General features: G+C 31.3%; 1 protein-coding gene across 3 annotated transcripts in view; it reads right to left on the reverse strand.

Moving 5' to 3' along the window:
* Window positions 1-17398, reverse strand: part of LOC123268462 (carbonic anhydrase-related protein 10) — a 102783-nt gene that overhangs the window by 17324 nt on the left and 68061 nt on the right. For all 3 annotated transcript variants that reach the window (XM_044733530.1, XM_044733529.1, XM_044733531.1), the window contains 2 exons: window positions 9653-9789; window positions 5161-5352 (listed from right to left, as the gene is read on the reverse strand). In XM_044733530.1, coding sequence (XP_044589465.1) covers window positions 5161-5352; window positions 9653-9789 — 329 coding nt within the window. The remainder of the gene's footprint in view (window positions 1-5160; window positions 5353-9652; window positions 9790-17398) is intronic.

Consider the following 17398-nt stretch of genomic DNA (forward strand, 5'->3'; position numbering starts at 1 on the left):
TGAAAATTATTCTGTAGGCTCATATAGGTTCATTATTCTGACTCGGGATTATTTGTCATCTGATTCGATATAATTGTATGTAAAATCACAAAAAAATATTGTAATTTATACAATATATTTTCTGTAGACTAGTTTTTATAATACTATAAATCTGAATTTTTTATTGGATGTCCAGTCTATTGCACGAATTAACTATTAAATTTCTCAATCCTTTCCTACCAATATCCTGTTATGTGAATGTGAAACGCTTCACGTAATAATTACCGTAACTCCTATTCTTTCCCGCTTCACAGCATCATTTATATTTGTAAAAAATTATAGTATTATAAAAACCAGTCTACAGAAAATATATTGTATAAAAATATCGATGGCGTTAAAGATGTATTGACAGGAGTCAATTAAATAGAATTAAAGTTCGTAGTTCGTCATTAAGAGGTGACTGAATGGTAATTCTGGACAGTGTCTCGGATAGCTTAAGGGAAGAGCAGTTGGCGCGATACTAAAAGATCCAGGTTCGATTCCTGGTCTGGGCCGTCCGAATTATTTTTTCAGTCAAATTTACCTTTAATGACAAATTTATATACGAATTTTAAAATCGTTTATGCCTGTAGGGAATACAGGCGAACGATATTATAAATTATTAGATAAATAATTAGTTAAAAAAAATTCGTGCAATAGACTGGACAGCCGATAAAAAATTCATATTTATAGTATTGTAATTTATATTACAATAATCTCATAAAAAATTTAAAAAGCTTTTTTTTATCTTTACAATTTTCATTGTAAAATTACAAAGCGCAATGTAATGTTATCAGACAATTTTAATTATATCACACGAATTGTAATTCTACTTCACTATTTTCCAATTTTAAAAACAATACTTTTCAGTTTTACAAAAATGAGACTGATGTATTAAAAAACAACAATGTCCTTCATATTTATTTTTATTAATTTTTAGTCTATGGTTGTTTATTTGTAATAATAAATTCGAGGCATCATTTATCCTTTATAAATTTTAATATTACGCTCAAACGATCATTGCGAAATCAATATATTTGAATGAGTATATGTAAGACTTTAATTTTTATAATATTCAATGAATTATAAATAATGTAAAAGTTAGTTATTTTCCATCAATAAACAGCATAAAATAACACAAATAATGTAAATAATAAATAATAAGCCGTAAAGCTCAATCACCACATAGGATTAGCTTATAAGAATAATAAGATGTTAAATCACCTATCGGTCGTACGGCGTAGGGCGTTAGGTATCGGTCTGGCAAACGCGCGGCTCGCGTTCGATTCTTAGTTAGGGTAAATATTATTTTCACTTTATATCATCAGAGTTGTAAAAATTAGGTCTAGGTAAGATGCAAAATCTAGTCAGCGCTTTATAAAAATAAAATGACAATTATTAAATCAAATCTTTTTTATTATTTCAATTAAAGTAAAATTCAAGGAAAGTATTGTAATTTTACAAACTTAGCTAATCTAAAAATATTTATAAAATGACAAAACCTTGTAAAATTAGTAACCTCTAGCTATATATGTTTTGTAATATTACTCTACCCGATTGTAATTTTAAATAAATGTTTTGCCTATTAGCTTCCAACACATATCTTGTAAAATTACAATAGAAATTTTTAACAGTGTATTGTTCGCTATTGTGGTTGTCTTTTTCTTCAAATTAATCGGTGAGATGAATTAATGGCAAATGAAAATGACAATGATTACATTGTGGGGTGATATACTTGGAAAAGCCACTAACAAATCCTGAGAATAGTTTCGAAACATGAGCGCGTAACCAAGTTTAAACTATACTATTCTCCGCCGGCGGGGTAAGTTTTGGTTTAAAGTTTCACCTATATTTACATTATTCCGTATTTACAGATAGCTTTCACCAAGCAACTCAACACGCTCCGGAGTTTATACATTTCTGCTAAATAAATATATTATTTATAACAAATTATAACGTAACAATGATAAGTTTGTTTTAATGGCAGTTTCCGACAAAAAAAAAAAACAAAACATAATTCAGAAAATTAAGGTAATACCCCAGCATTAATCTTTGGGCAGTAAAATGTCATCTAATCTCTCGGATCGGTGTAATGCCACCCAGTATCATCGAGTCAAGAATAATTGGCACGTCAGAAGCTGCATCCGTGGCATATGGGCATGCCATCACGATTTCTGGCACAATACTCTATTCTCCCATGATAGATATACGAGCTTCATCAAGCCCCTTTCCATCCTAGCAGTCCTACCTTCGTTGGTAACTGCCAACTATATTAACCCACCCTAGCTAGCCAGTGGTTGGGGCTGAGTTCGAATCACCTACTCTCAAAAGGGGCGGCTGCGATTTCTCGAATATATTGTCCAGCCAGCCCAGACCACATCAATTGAAGGAGGAAATCATAGAGGAGCTTTGGCTTACAACTTATAACTAGCATTAGTAACCAAGCAACTAGCATTGATGTCTGATTTCTGATTTCTGAATAAAAAATTCAACTTTGGGTGTTTTGTCTCTAAAAGAGATGCAGAGAGCGAAGTGGGGTGAAGAGCCCTTGAGAACGACAGACAATCGCAGCGCTACGAGGGTCGTTCAACTATAAACGACCACTACAATTACCGGCTTGCAGGCACTACACACGCGCGCGCCTAACTGGAATAATTAAGTAAATTTGCGTTTAGCCGTTATTTTTTTAATTGATGTCCAGTTTGGAAGCGCCAATTCAAGATATCCTCTATTTCACAGGAATACAAGCGATTTTGATTGCTATTCCGGAGATTATTGATACCCAAAGTTGTCCGAGTGAATTCGAAGGATTGGATGAATCTGAACTATCTTGGAATTGTTTCCAACTGAACGGGGAATAAGTTTAAGTATTTAAACGCAATTATGCTGATGGATTAAGACGATCAAAGACGGAGCGGCACAAGGAGAATTGAAATGCTCCCTCGGGCAAATTGCTCCAATTACACCTGTCAATTTGTACATCTCTCGAACATACTACATCCTACATGCTAGATACTACATGTAGATCCTGGATGGTACGTCCTACATCCTCCACTCGTATCACGGGGCTGTTTGGCCATTAGTGCCCGACCACGACACACTACAGACAGCCTGATAGGAGGCAAATACCAACCCAAGGACACATTACTCTCAATAGTCCCGATAGCAACCAGCAACAAGCAACAGAGACACTTGCGGTCATCCTGGATCCCTTTTGCCGGCCATCAACTTTTGATGAGCAGCTCCCTATTGCGGTCCGATGATAATGAAGACTGGAAAATATCTTCGGGACAGTTCTAGTGGAAGATTAATCGGATAATCGAGCCCTTTTGGCTTAGTTCAATACTACTCTGGTGTATCGCTGAGATCCCAATCAGCCGGAGAGAGAAACCCCTAGGACTGCTCCTGCTCCTGCTCCTGCTACTCCTCCTACATTTAGTGGTACTCGATGCTCGGTCTCTGGCATCAAAGCAAACCGTCCTTCAAGTACATCGATAATGAATTAGATTCGCCTGAGTGTCTCTGAGCGTAGGTACACTCACATATACCTGATCCTCTTGTGTGATTCTCGTCATAAGCTCATCCTACCTTTTACAATACCATTTCGAATTCCAAATACTGATTTTGATTAACTTCCAAATCAATCTGCGATTAAATAACTATTTCGTTGCTCAGAACTATATCAATTGTTCGAGATATATTCGGTTTAATAAATTCACCCGTCAAAGTGCACTCGACATTATTGGGTGCTCTGTATCAGTAAAAATTAGTACTGTTCAAACATTTGGATTTCATTTTATATCTATTGTCAATTTGGGTAGAGTTTGTCCATCTAAACCCGTCTGATTTGTTATCGATTTCTTCTAGTCGTCGGCAATTTAATTCAACAATTCGTTTAACAAACTGCAGAAATTTAATGAAGCAAAAAATTTTTGGAAAATTACAATCATATTACAAAACAAATAATAAGTTAAATTATAAATCAGTGTATGGAAATGCGAAATAAAATACAATTCATGTAATTTTCCAACACCTTTTAGGAAATCTACTAAGATTGTAATTTTACAATCTTAATGTATAAACCTAACACGCATTGTAATATTACAGAACCGTTGGTCAATTTTTAAGAAAAATCTGTTTAATTTTGCAAACATTATTTGTCATCTGATTCGGCATAATTGTATGTAAAATCACAAAAAAATATTGTAATTTATATTACAATAATCTCGTGAAAAATTTAAAAAGCTTTTTTTTTTATTTTTACAATTTTCATTGTAAAATTACCCAGTGCAATGTAATGTTACCAGACAATTTTAATAATATTACACGAATTGTAATTCTACTTCACTGTTTTCCAATTTTAAAAACAATACTTTTAAGTTTTACGAAAATGAGACTGATGTATCAAAAAACAACAATGTCCTTCATATTTATTTTTACTAATTTTTAGTCTATGGTTGTTTATTTGTAATAATAAATTCGAGGCATTATTTATCTTTTATAAATTTTAATATTACGCTCAAACGATCATTTTGAAATCAATATATTTGTATGTGTATATGTTAGATTTTAATTTTTATAATATTCAATGAATTATAAATAATGTAAAAGTTAGTTATTTTCCATCAATAAACAGCCTAAAATAACACAAATAATATAAATAATAAATAATAAGCCATAAAGCTCAATCACCACATAGGATTAGCTTATAAGAATAATAAGATGTTAAATCACTTATCGGTCGTACGGCGTAGGGCGTTAGGTATCGGTCTGACAAGCGCGCGGCTCGCGTTCGATTCTTAGTTAGGGTAAATATTATTTTCACTTTAAATCATCAGAGTTGTAAAAATTAGGTCTAGGTAAGATGCAAAATCTAGTCAGCGCTTTATAAAAATAAAATGACAATTATTAAATGAAATCTTTCTTTTTTATTATTTCAATTCAAGGAAAGTATTGTAATTTTACAAACTTAGCTAAAAATGTTTGTAAAATTACAAAACCTTGTGAAATTAGTATCCTTGCTATATATGTTTTGTAATATTACTATACCCGATTGTTATTGTAAATAAATGTTTTGCCTATTAGCTTTCAATAAATTTCTTGTAAATTTACACTAGATATTTTTAAATGAATTGGACTTACCTCGGCTGGAAAAGCGTAGTTGTTAACCTGGTGCTCCGAGCCCTGGTCGTTGGTCATCCCGTAGTGGATGTAGATTTCTTCAAACTGGTAGTGATACGCCAGAGGTCCTCCGGTTATGTTCACCCTGGTTTTAGCGTCCTTGTCCGCTTTGAACACCAAGAATTGTCCGGTATTGTGGAGATGCCCCGCGACCTGAAACAAAAGTATCAAAAATGGTTAGACGAGGAAGCTTTGTAAGTGAAAAATGTGACAAGGTTTATCAAAATTCAAGTTAATCATTGAGTGGATGTTTTTTGTGGGTAAAGAGCAGAATAAAGTGGTTTTTCGCCTGACAAAAACGAAGCTCTCGGGACTGCTACGGTAATTGATTAGGGATTTAATTGGACAGAATGGCGTAGGTACTGGTGGTAGTGGTGGTAGTGCCGGGCTAGCGAGGCGATGAAAACGAGGCGACTGGTGAGAGAAGTCCATTTTCTTGTACGTCTCGCGAATGTGAATTATGACGTCATCAGTTAGAAATAATGAGGTAACCTCACTGGATTGGACTGGGAAGTAGACACGTCAGCGGATTTTCAACAAGAGCCAGCCTATTTTACCACAATTAGTTTTTGTTTTTCTCACTTATTTATTTTTAATCCTAGATCCTGAATTTATCTCTTCAAGTTTGGAGCACGCCCGTTCGAAGATCTAACCATTGTTCGGAGGAATAAAGACGAAGCGCCGAAGATAAATAAAACACGGGCCTTGTCAAAAAAGGTGGCGGGTCAGACGCGGAAAGACGTAGTCAGCGTAACTGGAGACTCTCTATTGTTTAATTTAAGTGCCAAAGTTTTAACAACTGCGAGAGAAAAGAGGGCCGACAAATTTGGCCCTCGCGATTACCCCCCCCCCCCCCCGATTACGTCAGCCGGGATGTGGTTGAACTTCTGCGGGCTGACGGGGCACTTCCGAATACCGTCTTCCTGTTTCTCCTCTTTTTCTGAAACACTCGTTTTTTCTTCAGCTGCGATTCTTTTTTTTTTACAGAAATGAATAGGACAATAGAGAAGCGCGAACGTTTAAGAATGGAAAACCCGGATGAGGATGGAAAAATTTAAAAGCTCAGGCATCAAGAGTTTCAAACAGTGCGTGGCGGTTGGTTGAGCATCTGCGAGAACAGAATGTGTTCTTTTGTTGGGGGCATTGTTACCCTGGTGTCTTTCACCGCTCCGGGACATCCGGGTGATTTTAAACGGGTCATGTGTCACACTTCCCCTCAAGCTTCCAGTATCATCCCGTAGTTCTGTGTTTTTAATCGAGACGTCTACATATGGCTACCAGAAGGGTGTTTGGTAAGATTTTATAATTCTTGATCCTCCGACAAAATATCTTAAATAATTAAATTTTTTAATAAAACAATAAATTTGAAACAAAATTTTGTGGCCAGTGTATTTATATGATAAAATGGGATTTTATGGTTAAATTTGGTAACGATGGAAATGTCTTGACATAGAGTTGTGCCTTTTCAAGGTTTCATATCATTCTCACCGATAGTCAATTTATGATAATTATTAAGGCTGCATTCGAAAATTATCGCTAGATACATAATAAAGAAACGACCTTGTATCTTGAGAAATATTGACATTTTTATGGATATAAGCTCATCCTAAGATTACACTCTTCAAGACCTTTCATTTGAGTACCCACATCAATTTTTCATATATTTATATATATTACATATATGTATATATGAAAAATATATCGAAAATGCATGTGGGCATTCCAATGAAAGCTCTTGATGAGTGTAACATTAGGATGAGCTTATATCTTCAAAAACGTCAATATTTAAGAAAGTACAGTGCAATTTAATAATAAATAAGATACATACTTAATTAATGAGCTTGTATTTTGTGAACTATTGACATTTTTAAAGATATAAGCTCATTCTAAGATTACACTCTTCAAGACCTTTCATTTGAGTATCCACATCAATTTTTCATATATTTCATATATTTATATATATTATATATATGTATATATGTTAAATATATAAAAAATGCATGTGGGTACTCAAATGAAAGCTCTTGATGAGTGTAACATCAAGATGAGCTTATATCTTAAAAATATATATTATATATATATGTATATTATCAGCAATTATTTAGGTATAAACTAGAGTTTTTGCCAGTTGCATTGCGGAGAGGAGATGTAAGAAATGATATTCTTAGATTACCTAGATCAAATTGTTGTATGTATGAGCGTTCATTTCTTATTCATGGCATACGTGTCTGGAATTCTTTGCCAGCAAATATTACTACGATAACCAATTTTTGAAGAATTTCGCAATGCGTGCTTTAATTACTATACTGAGATTAGAAATTAACAAAATAATAAAACTGATAATATTGTATTGATTATTGCAGCATTTAGCTCTATACATAATTAGCTCTGAATTTAATTAGTTATCTATCATTGGCTATTAACTATTAACTATTGTCTGAAAAATATATAATATGTTTGCTATTATATTTTTCCCCACTTTATGCACTGTATTTAATGTACACTAAATGTTAAAATTATGTAAAATTGATGGTCTTGAGGGAGTCTTGACTCCAAGATCAAATAAAACTTATTTATCTATCTATCTATCTATCTATATATGAAAAATATATAAAAATGCATGTGTGTACTCAAATGAAAGCTCTGGATGAGTGTAACATCAAGATGAGCTTATATCTTTAAAAATGTCAATATTAAAGAAAGTAAAGTGTAATTTAACAAAAGTCATTATTTAATAATGCAAAATTTTATTTATTTATAGTTCACAAGTCACGGCAGTCACATAGTGACTGCAAAGTTGCGATTGATTTAATTATCAAAAATATAACAAAATTTAGTTGAGAAATACCATGGAATACCACAAAATTAATTTTTAATAAAAAATTTATTATCAATGATACTAAAAATTATAATATTTTTGAATATTGCAATAGTCAAAATATAAAATAAAATTGGATTCAATCAATTAGGTAATTGATGTAATTTAACATAAGTAGTTAATTAAATATATATCTCAATTATTTAAAAAAAAAATTATTTTTGCAACATTTCTTAAGAAACTAATCTGGAAAAAAGGACATAAGCTTATAATTGTTTCTTAATAATATCTTGTCTTAAAATTAACTTAGAAATTAAAAGATAAAGAAAGAGATCATGATAAGTTTGTACATCAGATTTAACTTAATCTATTTTTTTTTTTTTTTATTTAAAGTCTAGATTTAATATGGTTTATTCGCTTATTCTATATACATTAAGCCACACCGTCCATCTTACGGCAAGCATTTTTACAAATATAAATAATGCTGTGAAGCGGGAAAGAATAGGAGTTACGGTAATTATTACGTGAAGCGTTTCACATTCACGTAACAGGATATTGGTAGGAAAGGATTGAGAAAGTAATGTGGAGAGGATCATCTTAATGTGAATTTATAGAATATGCGAGAAAAAATTATTAGATAGCTCGGACTGGGATTCGAACCCAGAACCTTCCGAAGGCATGTCGGCTACTCTACCATTTGAGCTATCCGGTCTATACTAAATTTTTCTTTCGCTTATTCTATATACATTAAGCCACACCGTCCATCTTACGGTAAGTATTTTTATAAATATAAATAATGCTGTGAAGCGGGAAAAAATAGAAGTTACGGTAATTATTACGTGAAGCGTTCCACATTCACGTAACAGGATATTGGTAGGAAAGGATTGAGAAAGTAATGTGGAGGGGATCATCTTAATGTGAGTTAATAGAATATGCGAGAAAAAAAATTATTAGATAGCTCGGACTGGGATTCGAACCCAGAACCTTCCGAAGGCATGTCGGCTACTCTACCATTAATAAGTAATCATAAATTTGATTTTTGAAAAATCAAATGTTGGATTTTGTGTGATATTTTGTCAGGGATATTTTGTCGGAGTATAAAAGACGACTGATACCGTTCAGTAATCACCGCTATTTAGTTGATTAATTTCAGTATCGATTGCAGTGCTCTTGACCTCCCGGAAAAATGACCACAACCCTCCAGCCGTTAATTTACCCGACTCGGTAATAGGCTTGTCGAATTAACATACCCTCGTGAAATAGCTGATGACGCTGCTGAATTTTTAACAAAATCATTGGAGTGCTAGTCAAACAACCCCGGCTGTACTACTACCACCACGCTGACAGGTTATTAAGCTTGCATACACTGTGAGACTTTAGTTCTGAAAAAGCGGAGGGGGTAAATGTAGAGGAACAGAAGTTAAAACGAAATAAAAGTTTGATATCTGGGACGTGATCTTCTCAACTTTCTTAGTAAGATGTTTCGAATTAAAAAGTTTGTCCTGGGTTTTTCTAAAAACAAGATCTCGGCTGACATGAGCTCCCCGAAGACCTCCCAGTTCAGGGAAATTGTTTCAGCTAGGGCTACGGCTAAGGAGGGATAAATCGAAAAAAAATATGGGAGTGATAAATTACTTTGTGTTTGTCGACCTGGACGGGTCTCAAGTGAGGATCGAAGAGCAACTTGTCTGGCTCTATGTTGATGGGACTCTGTCGTCGGCCCTTGCTGCACAGAGACCACTGCGGATTTATTAAACCCCAGAACGCTGGACCTGCAACAGAATTTAACTGATTATTTTTCAATCCAAAGTAAGTTTTTTTTTTTATTTTTTATTTTTTTTTAATAGAAAATATTTCATATGTATGCGAATGCTCACAATGAACTTTGTAAGAGACCCGAAAGAAAATAGTAAAATTTTTACAATTTCAACTTTTCCAATTGACTTGAAAGAATTTTTCGACAGCTCTCGGACACCAGGGAGTAAATATTTAAGTTATTTTTTTCGGTTAAAACTTTTCTTATTTTTTTTTTTTTTTTTCACACCCAGCAAACATTTCTTATGTTTTCTTATTTTTATCTCAAGTCCTCATCATTCGCATTTTCTGGACTCGTGCTTGATAAATTTAACTTTATCTCGTCGGGTGAAATTGATACGAACTCAAGGTCTTAATGAGTTTTCTTTTATAAATTCAAAAATTTTCTTTTTAACGTTATTACCATCGTTATTTTTCCTTTAATAACTTTATATAAAAAATAAACAAGTAACTAGATAATTAAAAGTATTAAATTTATTCTGACACTTAAATTTATTTTTTTATAGAAAAACTTTGATAATCAAGACTTTTTATATTTATTACAAACAAATCGATATAATAATTTATATTATTTTTTCATCAATATCCATAACTACAAACTTTTCTCTCGAGTAATCAATAGTTTTACTATCGATAAGTCACACTAAAAAGAATTGAAAAAAGTTCTTTTTATTTTTCCACTGATAAATATGCTTCATTTTCTACTGGAGATTAAAATAAAAAACACTATAAAAGCAACCGTTTGCTCACGAATATATCATGTCGTTCTGTCGAACGGTATAATTTATATCGCAAGCGTACTGCCTTTTTTACTTCTCTTTTATTCCCGCTTTACAATAAAATACACCTTTCTAATGAAAGTCATCAGTGACATTAAATATTTCAATTCTTTATTTTATTTTTCGCTAAAAAAAAAACACTAAATTCTCACCAATTCCCCAAAAAATCGCAAAAAACGCTTCGGGCCTGACGGCCGGACTGCGCAAGCGCGTGGAGTGGGGAGTAGAGAGTGGGGACTAGCGGCCGGTAGTGGGGGAAGCTCTGCAGTCACTCTGCAGCGAGCCGTCGCCGGGTTAACATCGCGTAAAATTGTTTCTAACTACTTTTTAACACTTTTGGGTCACTTTTATGATAATTGAACACTTTTAAAGCCTAAATAGTCAATCAAAAATTTAAATAAGCTTCAATAAAATAAATTAGAGTCATGAAAGCTAAATGTACACGTATTGCAAAATTGACAAGGTAAATTTGACAAGGATTTATAGTTGGCATACACGGAAGTGTAATTAAAAATTAGCAAGCGATGAACGTAGAGCTGAACTCTCTATTGGTTTCCCGGTACAATGGATCTATAATAATATATGAACGTTTAATTACGTCCATTCTCCGGTAATAGTATTTCGTACCTAAATCCATAATCTCATTCTCATTTAGAGTACGACCTTAAATGTTTTTCTCGAGTAATCATAATCAGCATATGAATTATCTAGTTATAAAATTCCTCGTATATAAAATCAATTACATTACAATACGGATAATTTAATAATATATCACTAATAGACTAATTACATTATCATTGGGATGACAGGTTAACATTTTACGTTCTATTTGCATATAAGCATACCAAGCGGCGTTATATTTAATTATTAAATCAAATAATGGAAAATTGTAATTATTATTGACTTGATATCACTGTTAAAAATTTTAGTGAAATTACAGTATTACAAAATAAATAATAATTAAAATTACAAATCAGTGTATAGCAATGCGAAATAAAATACAATTCATGTAATTTTTCAACACCTTTTAGGAAATCTACTAAGATTGTAATTTTTCAATCTTCATGTATAAACCTAACACGCATTGTAATATTACAGAACCGTTTGTCAATTTTTAAGAAGAAGCTTTTTAATTTTGCAAACATTATTTGTCATCTGATTCGGCATTGTATGTAAAATCACAAAAAAATATTGTAATTTATATTACGATAATCTCGTAAAAAATTTAAAAAGCTTTTTTTTATTTTTACAATTTTCATTGTAAAATTACAGTGCAATGTAATATTATCAGACAATTTTAATTATATAAAACGAATTGTAATTCTACTTCACTGCTTTCCAATTTTAAAAACAATACTTTTAAGTTTTACAAAAATGAGACTGATGTATAAAGAAACAACAATGTCCTTCATATTTATTTTTACTAATTTTTAGTCTATGGTTGTTTATTTGTAATAATAAATTCGAGGCATCATTTGTCATTTATAAATTTTAATATTACGCTCAAACGATCATTTCGAAATCAATATATTTGAATGAGTATATGTTAGACTTTAATTTTTATAATATTCAATGAATTGTAAATAATGTAAAAGTTAGTTATTTTCCATCAATAAACAGCATAAAATAACACAAATAATGTAAATAATAAATAATAAGCCGTAAAGCTCAATCACCACATAGGATTAGCTTATAAGAATAATAAGATGTTAAATCACCTATCGGTCGTACGGCGTAGGGCGTTAGGTATCGGTCTGACAAGCGCGCGGCTCGCGTTCGATTCTTAGTTAGGGTAAATATTATTTTCACTTTAAATCATCAGAGTTGTAAAAATTAGGTCTAGGTGAGATGCAAAATCTAGTCAGCGCTTCATAAAAATAAAATGATAATTATTAAATCAAATCTTTTTTATTATTTCAATTCAAGTAAAATTCAAGGAAAGTATTGTAATTTTACAAACTTATCTAAAAATATTTGTAAAATTGCAAAACCTTGTAAAATTAGTAACCTCGTTATATATGTTCTGTAATATTACTATACCTGATTGTAATTTTAAATAAATGTTTTGCCTATTACCTTCAATACATTTCTTATAAAATTACAATAGAAATTTTTAATATTTCTGATATCAAGCAATTTAAACCCAATTCTTGAGCATCAATCTTGGCAGTTTTCTTGGACAGCTGAGTTTAATTATCGAGATGATCAGACATTCGACAGAGATTGTAATTTATAACGATGATAATAGACGTCTGCCGTCTCGGCAATCGTTCTACGATCCTTAGACGGTTATTGATGACATTAGAATAAAGATTCTCCCAGAAATTCGTCGTGAAGAGGGAAAAGGGGACACTCCAAGTCTAATTAAGATGTTTTTCAGCTACGCTTTACTCGACAGACATCTCGCGCGTTTCACCCGGCCTATCCTCCTGAATTCATATGCATACATGAATACATTTCAGTGTTTCTCCAATCAAGCCCGGACCGGATGTTTCAGAGTGGAGCACAGGACAGGACCGTATTCCGAATAACTATTGTCCAGAGCTCTATCATATCACCGCTCCCTTTTCATTTTATTTATTTTACAAACAATATCAACACATTCATGAAATCCACTCGCTTTGTCCGCTTTTTCTTTTATCTTTATTTGTTTATGGCCTTTTTTTTTGGCGCTTCTTTTATTGATACTCTCCAGCCACAATTATTTAAGTCAAAATCGGTATTGAAATTCGACAATATTTTATATTCTTTATTCCTTATATTGGTATCGCAATAACCTGATCGTGGAAAATTAGTTTCATCACCTGACCTCTATCCAACCGATAAACTTTTGTCCCAGCAAATAAAAGAGAAGAGTGAAGAGATATATATTTGGTTCACGGGTTGTCATTAACGAGCGCAAAGCCCTTGAAAAACTTTTCATTTTTATTTATTTACCCTTGTTATTATTCAACTTTCTTTTTTTTTCCGACGTTAAAATGAGGAAATTATTTTATCTAAATTTTTCTGAAGAAAAATATTTGTTTTTCTTGATTGTACAAATATTTGTCTGGTTTAACATTCACTTTTTATTTCCACTTTATCAAGACCTATTGATTTATAACTTTCAAGCAAAAATCGTATCGGTAATCAGTGATAATTATAGACTTTATTTGCTTTATTAAATAATGACTATTATTAAATTGCACTGTATTTTGTTAAGTATTGACGTTTTTAAAGATATAAGCTCATCCCGATGTTACACTCATCTAGAGCTTTCATTTGAGTACCCACATCAATTTTTCATAGATTTTTCATATATTAATATATATATATATAACATATATTTTGAAGATATAAGCTCATCCTGATGTTCCACTTATCTAGAGCTTTCATTTGACTACCCACATGCATTTTTGATATATTTTTCATATAAACATATATGTAATATATATATAAATATATAAAATATATGAAAAATTTATGTAGGTATTCAAATGAAAGGTATTGATGAGTCTAACATCAGGATGAGCTTACATCCCAAAAACGTCAATATTTAAGAAAATTAGTATGAAGTTAGTTCTGAAAAATTCCGACAGGTGGCGCATGGTCGATAATTTAGCTCCTAATCAGAGAGTTTAAATTGAGGAATTAAGTAATAAAATAAAAAATCATGTTTTTGACATAAATGACCATAAATAAAATTTTTATTAAATTTAGTTCTGAAAAATTCCGACAGGTGGCGTATGGTCGCTAATTTAACTCCTAGTAAGGGAGTTTAAATTGACGAATTAAGTAATAAAATAAAAAATTATATTTTTGACTGTTTTGAGGAGCTTAACTATCCAAGTGACCATAAATTAATTTTTTATTAAAGTTAGTTCTAAAAATGTCAATAGTTCACAAGATACAAGGTAATTTCTTAATTATCTATCTAGAGATATCTATCTATCTAGAGTATTTTTGAATGCATCTCTAGATCAAGAGTTTTCCAACAATACCAAATTTAACCTTAAAAATTAATTTTATTATATAAATTTTGCCACAAAATTTGCTTATTTTTTTAATGATGTAGATAATCCGCGGCATTGCTTTCCATTGAATGTTTTCAACTGAATTGAAAAGATCTGGTTTAAAAACTGAGTTAAGGATCGAAAAAAGTTCTATTGTTATCTCGTCAATCTGGGATTTCAAAATAATTAATAGTAATTCGCTAATGACCGGTGAATTTTATTCAGGTTTTAAAATTTATCGCGAAAATGATTGTAAGCTCCGAATGGATTTTCCGGGAGTGAATTTGTCGATTGTTCGGGGAAAAATATAATGCAACTCGCGAGTGTCCAAATCGAATTTCGAAATGCAATTCGTGTTGCGCGTTGCGGATCACCTTGTTATCGGGGCACGATAACGATAACCCTATCTCTCTTTCACTTTATCACCCAGTACCTAGTGTATATCGTGTATAGTTAGATATGTTTAATGTCTCTGTCCGTGTGTGTCTCGTGCCGCGGATTTACACGTCGAATCGCGATATGTTCTCTGTAAATTTGTTAATTAACTAAGGTAATTGCTCCTGTAGTCCCAATTACAAGTTAAATCCGTTATATCCAAATGTATGCATGTCATTTCGGTGTTTCGGGGCTCTTTAATTGAATTTTTGATACTAATAAGCTTTTTTTGGGTAGTGCTAATGGAAAAATTTTTGGATATGGGGTTTAGTGATATGCTAGTCCACGGAAACACTATTTATAGTAGAACATAGTCAGAAACATCGAAAACAATGTCCGAAATTATAATAGATACTGTTGAAATATTAAAACAATAGGAAATTTTAATAAAATAGAATTGGTAAATAGCAAACATGGTGCACTAATTATTTTTGATACGATTTCTGATACCGAAAGTTAGCTAAATGATTTTAAGGAAAGAAACTCAAGTTAGTTAAAATGAGTTTACATTTTTATTTATTTTAACCAGAAACAAAATAAATCAAGTACAAAGTTTAGATTTTTTTTTATTCAATTTAATATTATTTTAAAAGAAAAAAAAATAATAAATTGTCTTTTGGTTATAACTTTTTGTTTATTTTAATAAATATCACTAAAATAAATATTTTTATTTAAATAAAATAATCATGTGGAACATTTGAGGTTATATAAATAAATTATAATGTATTAATTACTATAAGCTACATCTTAGTGTGTGTTTATATCTATTATTTTCAATTTTTGTTAATAGAAACAAACTTCTTAAACTTCATTAAAATAAACACTTTTTTTAAACAATATTATTATAACAATACTTTGATATGATAAACAAACATGAGTAACTTCACTGCAACTACTAGTGTAGCGCTTTGCCAAGTAAACCGAACAAAGACTAGTCAATACACAAACTAAGTGTTGCTATTGACAATTTAACCTAAAATTAATCTTGATTTTTAAATAACACACAAATAGTGTTACAAAAGACTAAATAACACATTTTTTATGTTAAAAAATGAGTAGCACAAAAAAAGTGTCAATTTAACACAAATAATTTTTAACACCCTGATTTCTGTTGCAGCTCGGCGATACCCCGAACCAGGAGCTACGAATCATAACCAGTGTCTTCAATAGCGTGCAGTATCGATGTAAGTACTATTTAATCTCATTACAATTGACAATTTTTATCGAATAAGCCCATTCATTATAACTTGATGATTATCCAGTAAATAAACGCTAAGTTACAATAAATTTACTGGGGAGTAAATCTCGAGCGGTCTATACACAAACTAAGTGTTGTTATTGACAATTTAACCTAAAATTAATCTTGGTTTTTAAGTAACACACAAATAGTGTTACAAAAGACTAAATAATACATTTTTTATGTTAAAAAATGAGTAACACAATTAATCTTTAACATGGATCATATTTAACACACGGAATAAAGTAAACTGTAATATTCACTCGGATTCCGGCTAATTTTTATAGTTTCAAACAGTAAAGCCGACATCGGGGTGGCAAAAATATAAATATTACAGAACTTAATGTAGAAAGTATAAAAGCCACAATTTATAATTTAATATCCAAAATAAGTGTTTAATAGCTGTCACTATAGTAAATAACGACTTTTTCATCTTAAAAAATTACAGTTTCAAACAGTAAAAATTGCCATTTTAATATATAGTCCATATTATGAGGAGAAGGGGAACTCAGATAAAAGAGAAGGGGGTCCCACTCTGGGAGAATTTAACATTTGAAACAGTAAAAATTATACTTTTAAAATATACATTTTACCAGTCCAAGCAAGTCAATAATTACAGTTTGATTTTTAGCGTTGCGGTTAAAATTTACCATTTTACTTTGTAAATATTGACGTTGCTTGTATTAGAAATTTACCAACTTTATTTTTTACTTTTTACATATTATAAGATCATTTTTTAGGCACGAAATGATAAATATCAAAGTCTGAATTGTTAATTATTATACTTAAACATTTTAGACATTTACATAGCGAATATACATTACTGTTTGAAATAGTATTTTCTTCCATGTAAACAGTAAATTGTAACGTTTAAATGGTAAATATTATAAAGTAAATAGTAAAATTACGATTTTACTGTTTGAAATGGTAATTTTTAGCGGTTGATCATTACTTTTTATAAATTGACTGTTATTTATTACAGTTTACTTTTTACCGTGCACTAATTTTTGACAAATATTGTGTGTAACCTTTAAAAGAAATCAGAAGAATTCAGGTGTGATATGCGAAAATTTCAAGGAAAAAAACACTGAAATGAGCAAACCTGACATGAAACTAAAAAATG

This window comes from Cotesia glomerata, linkage group LG7, assembly GCF_020080835.1.
Source record: "Cotesia glomerata isolate CgM1 linkage group LG7, MPM_Cglom_v2.3, whole genome shotgun sequence".
NCBI lineage: Eukaryota > Metazoa > Arthropoda > Insecta > Hymenoptera > Braconidae > Cotesia > Cotesia glomerata.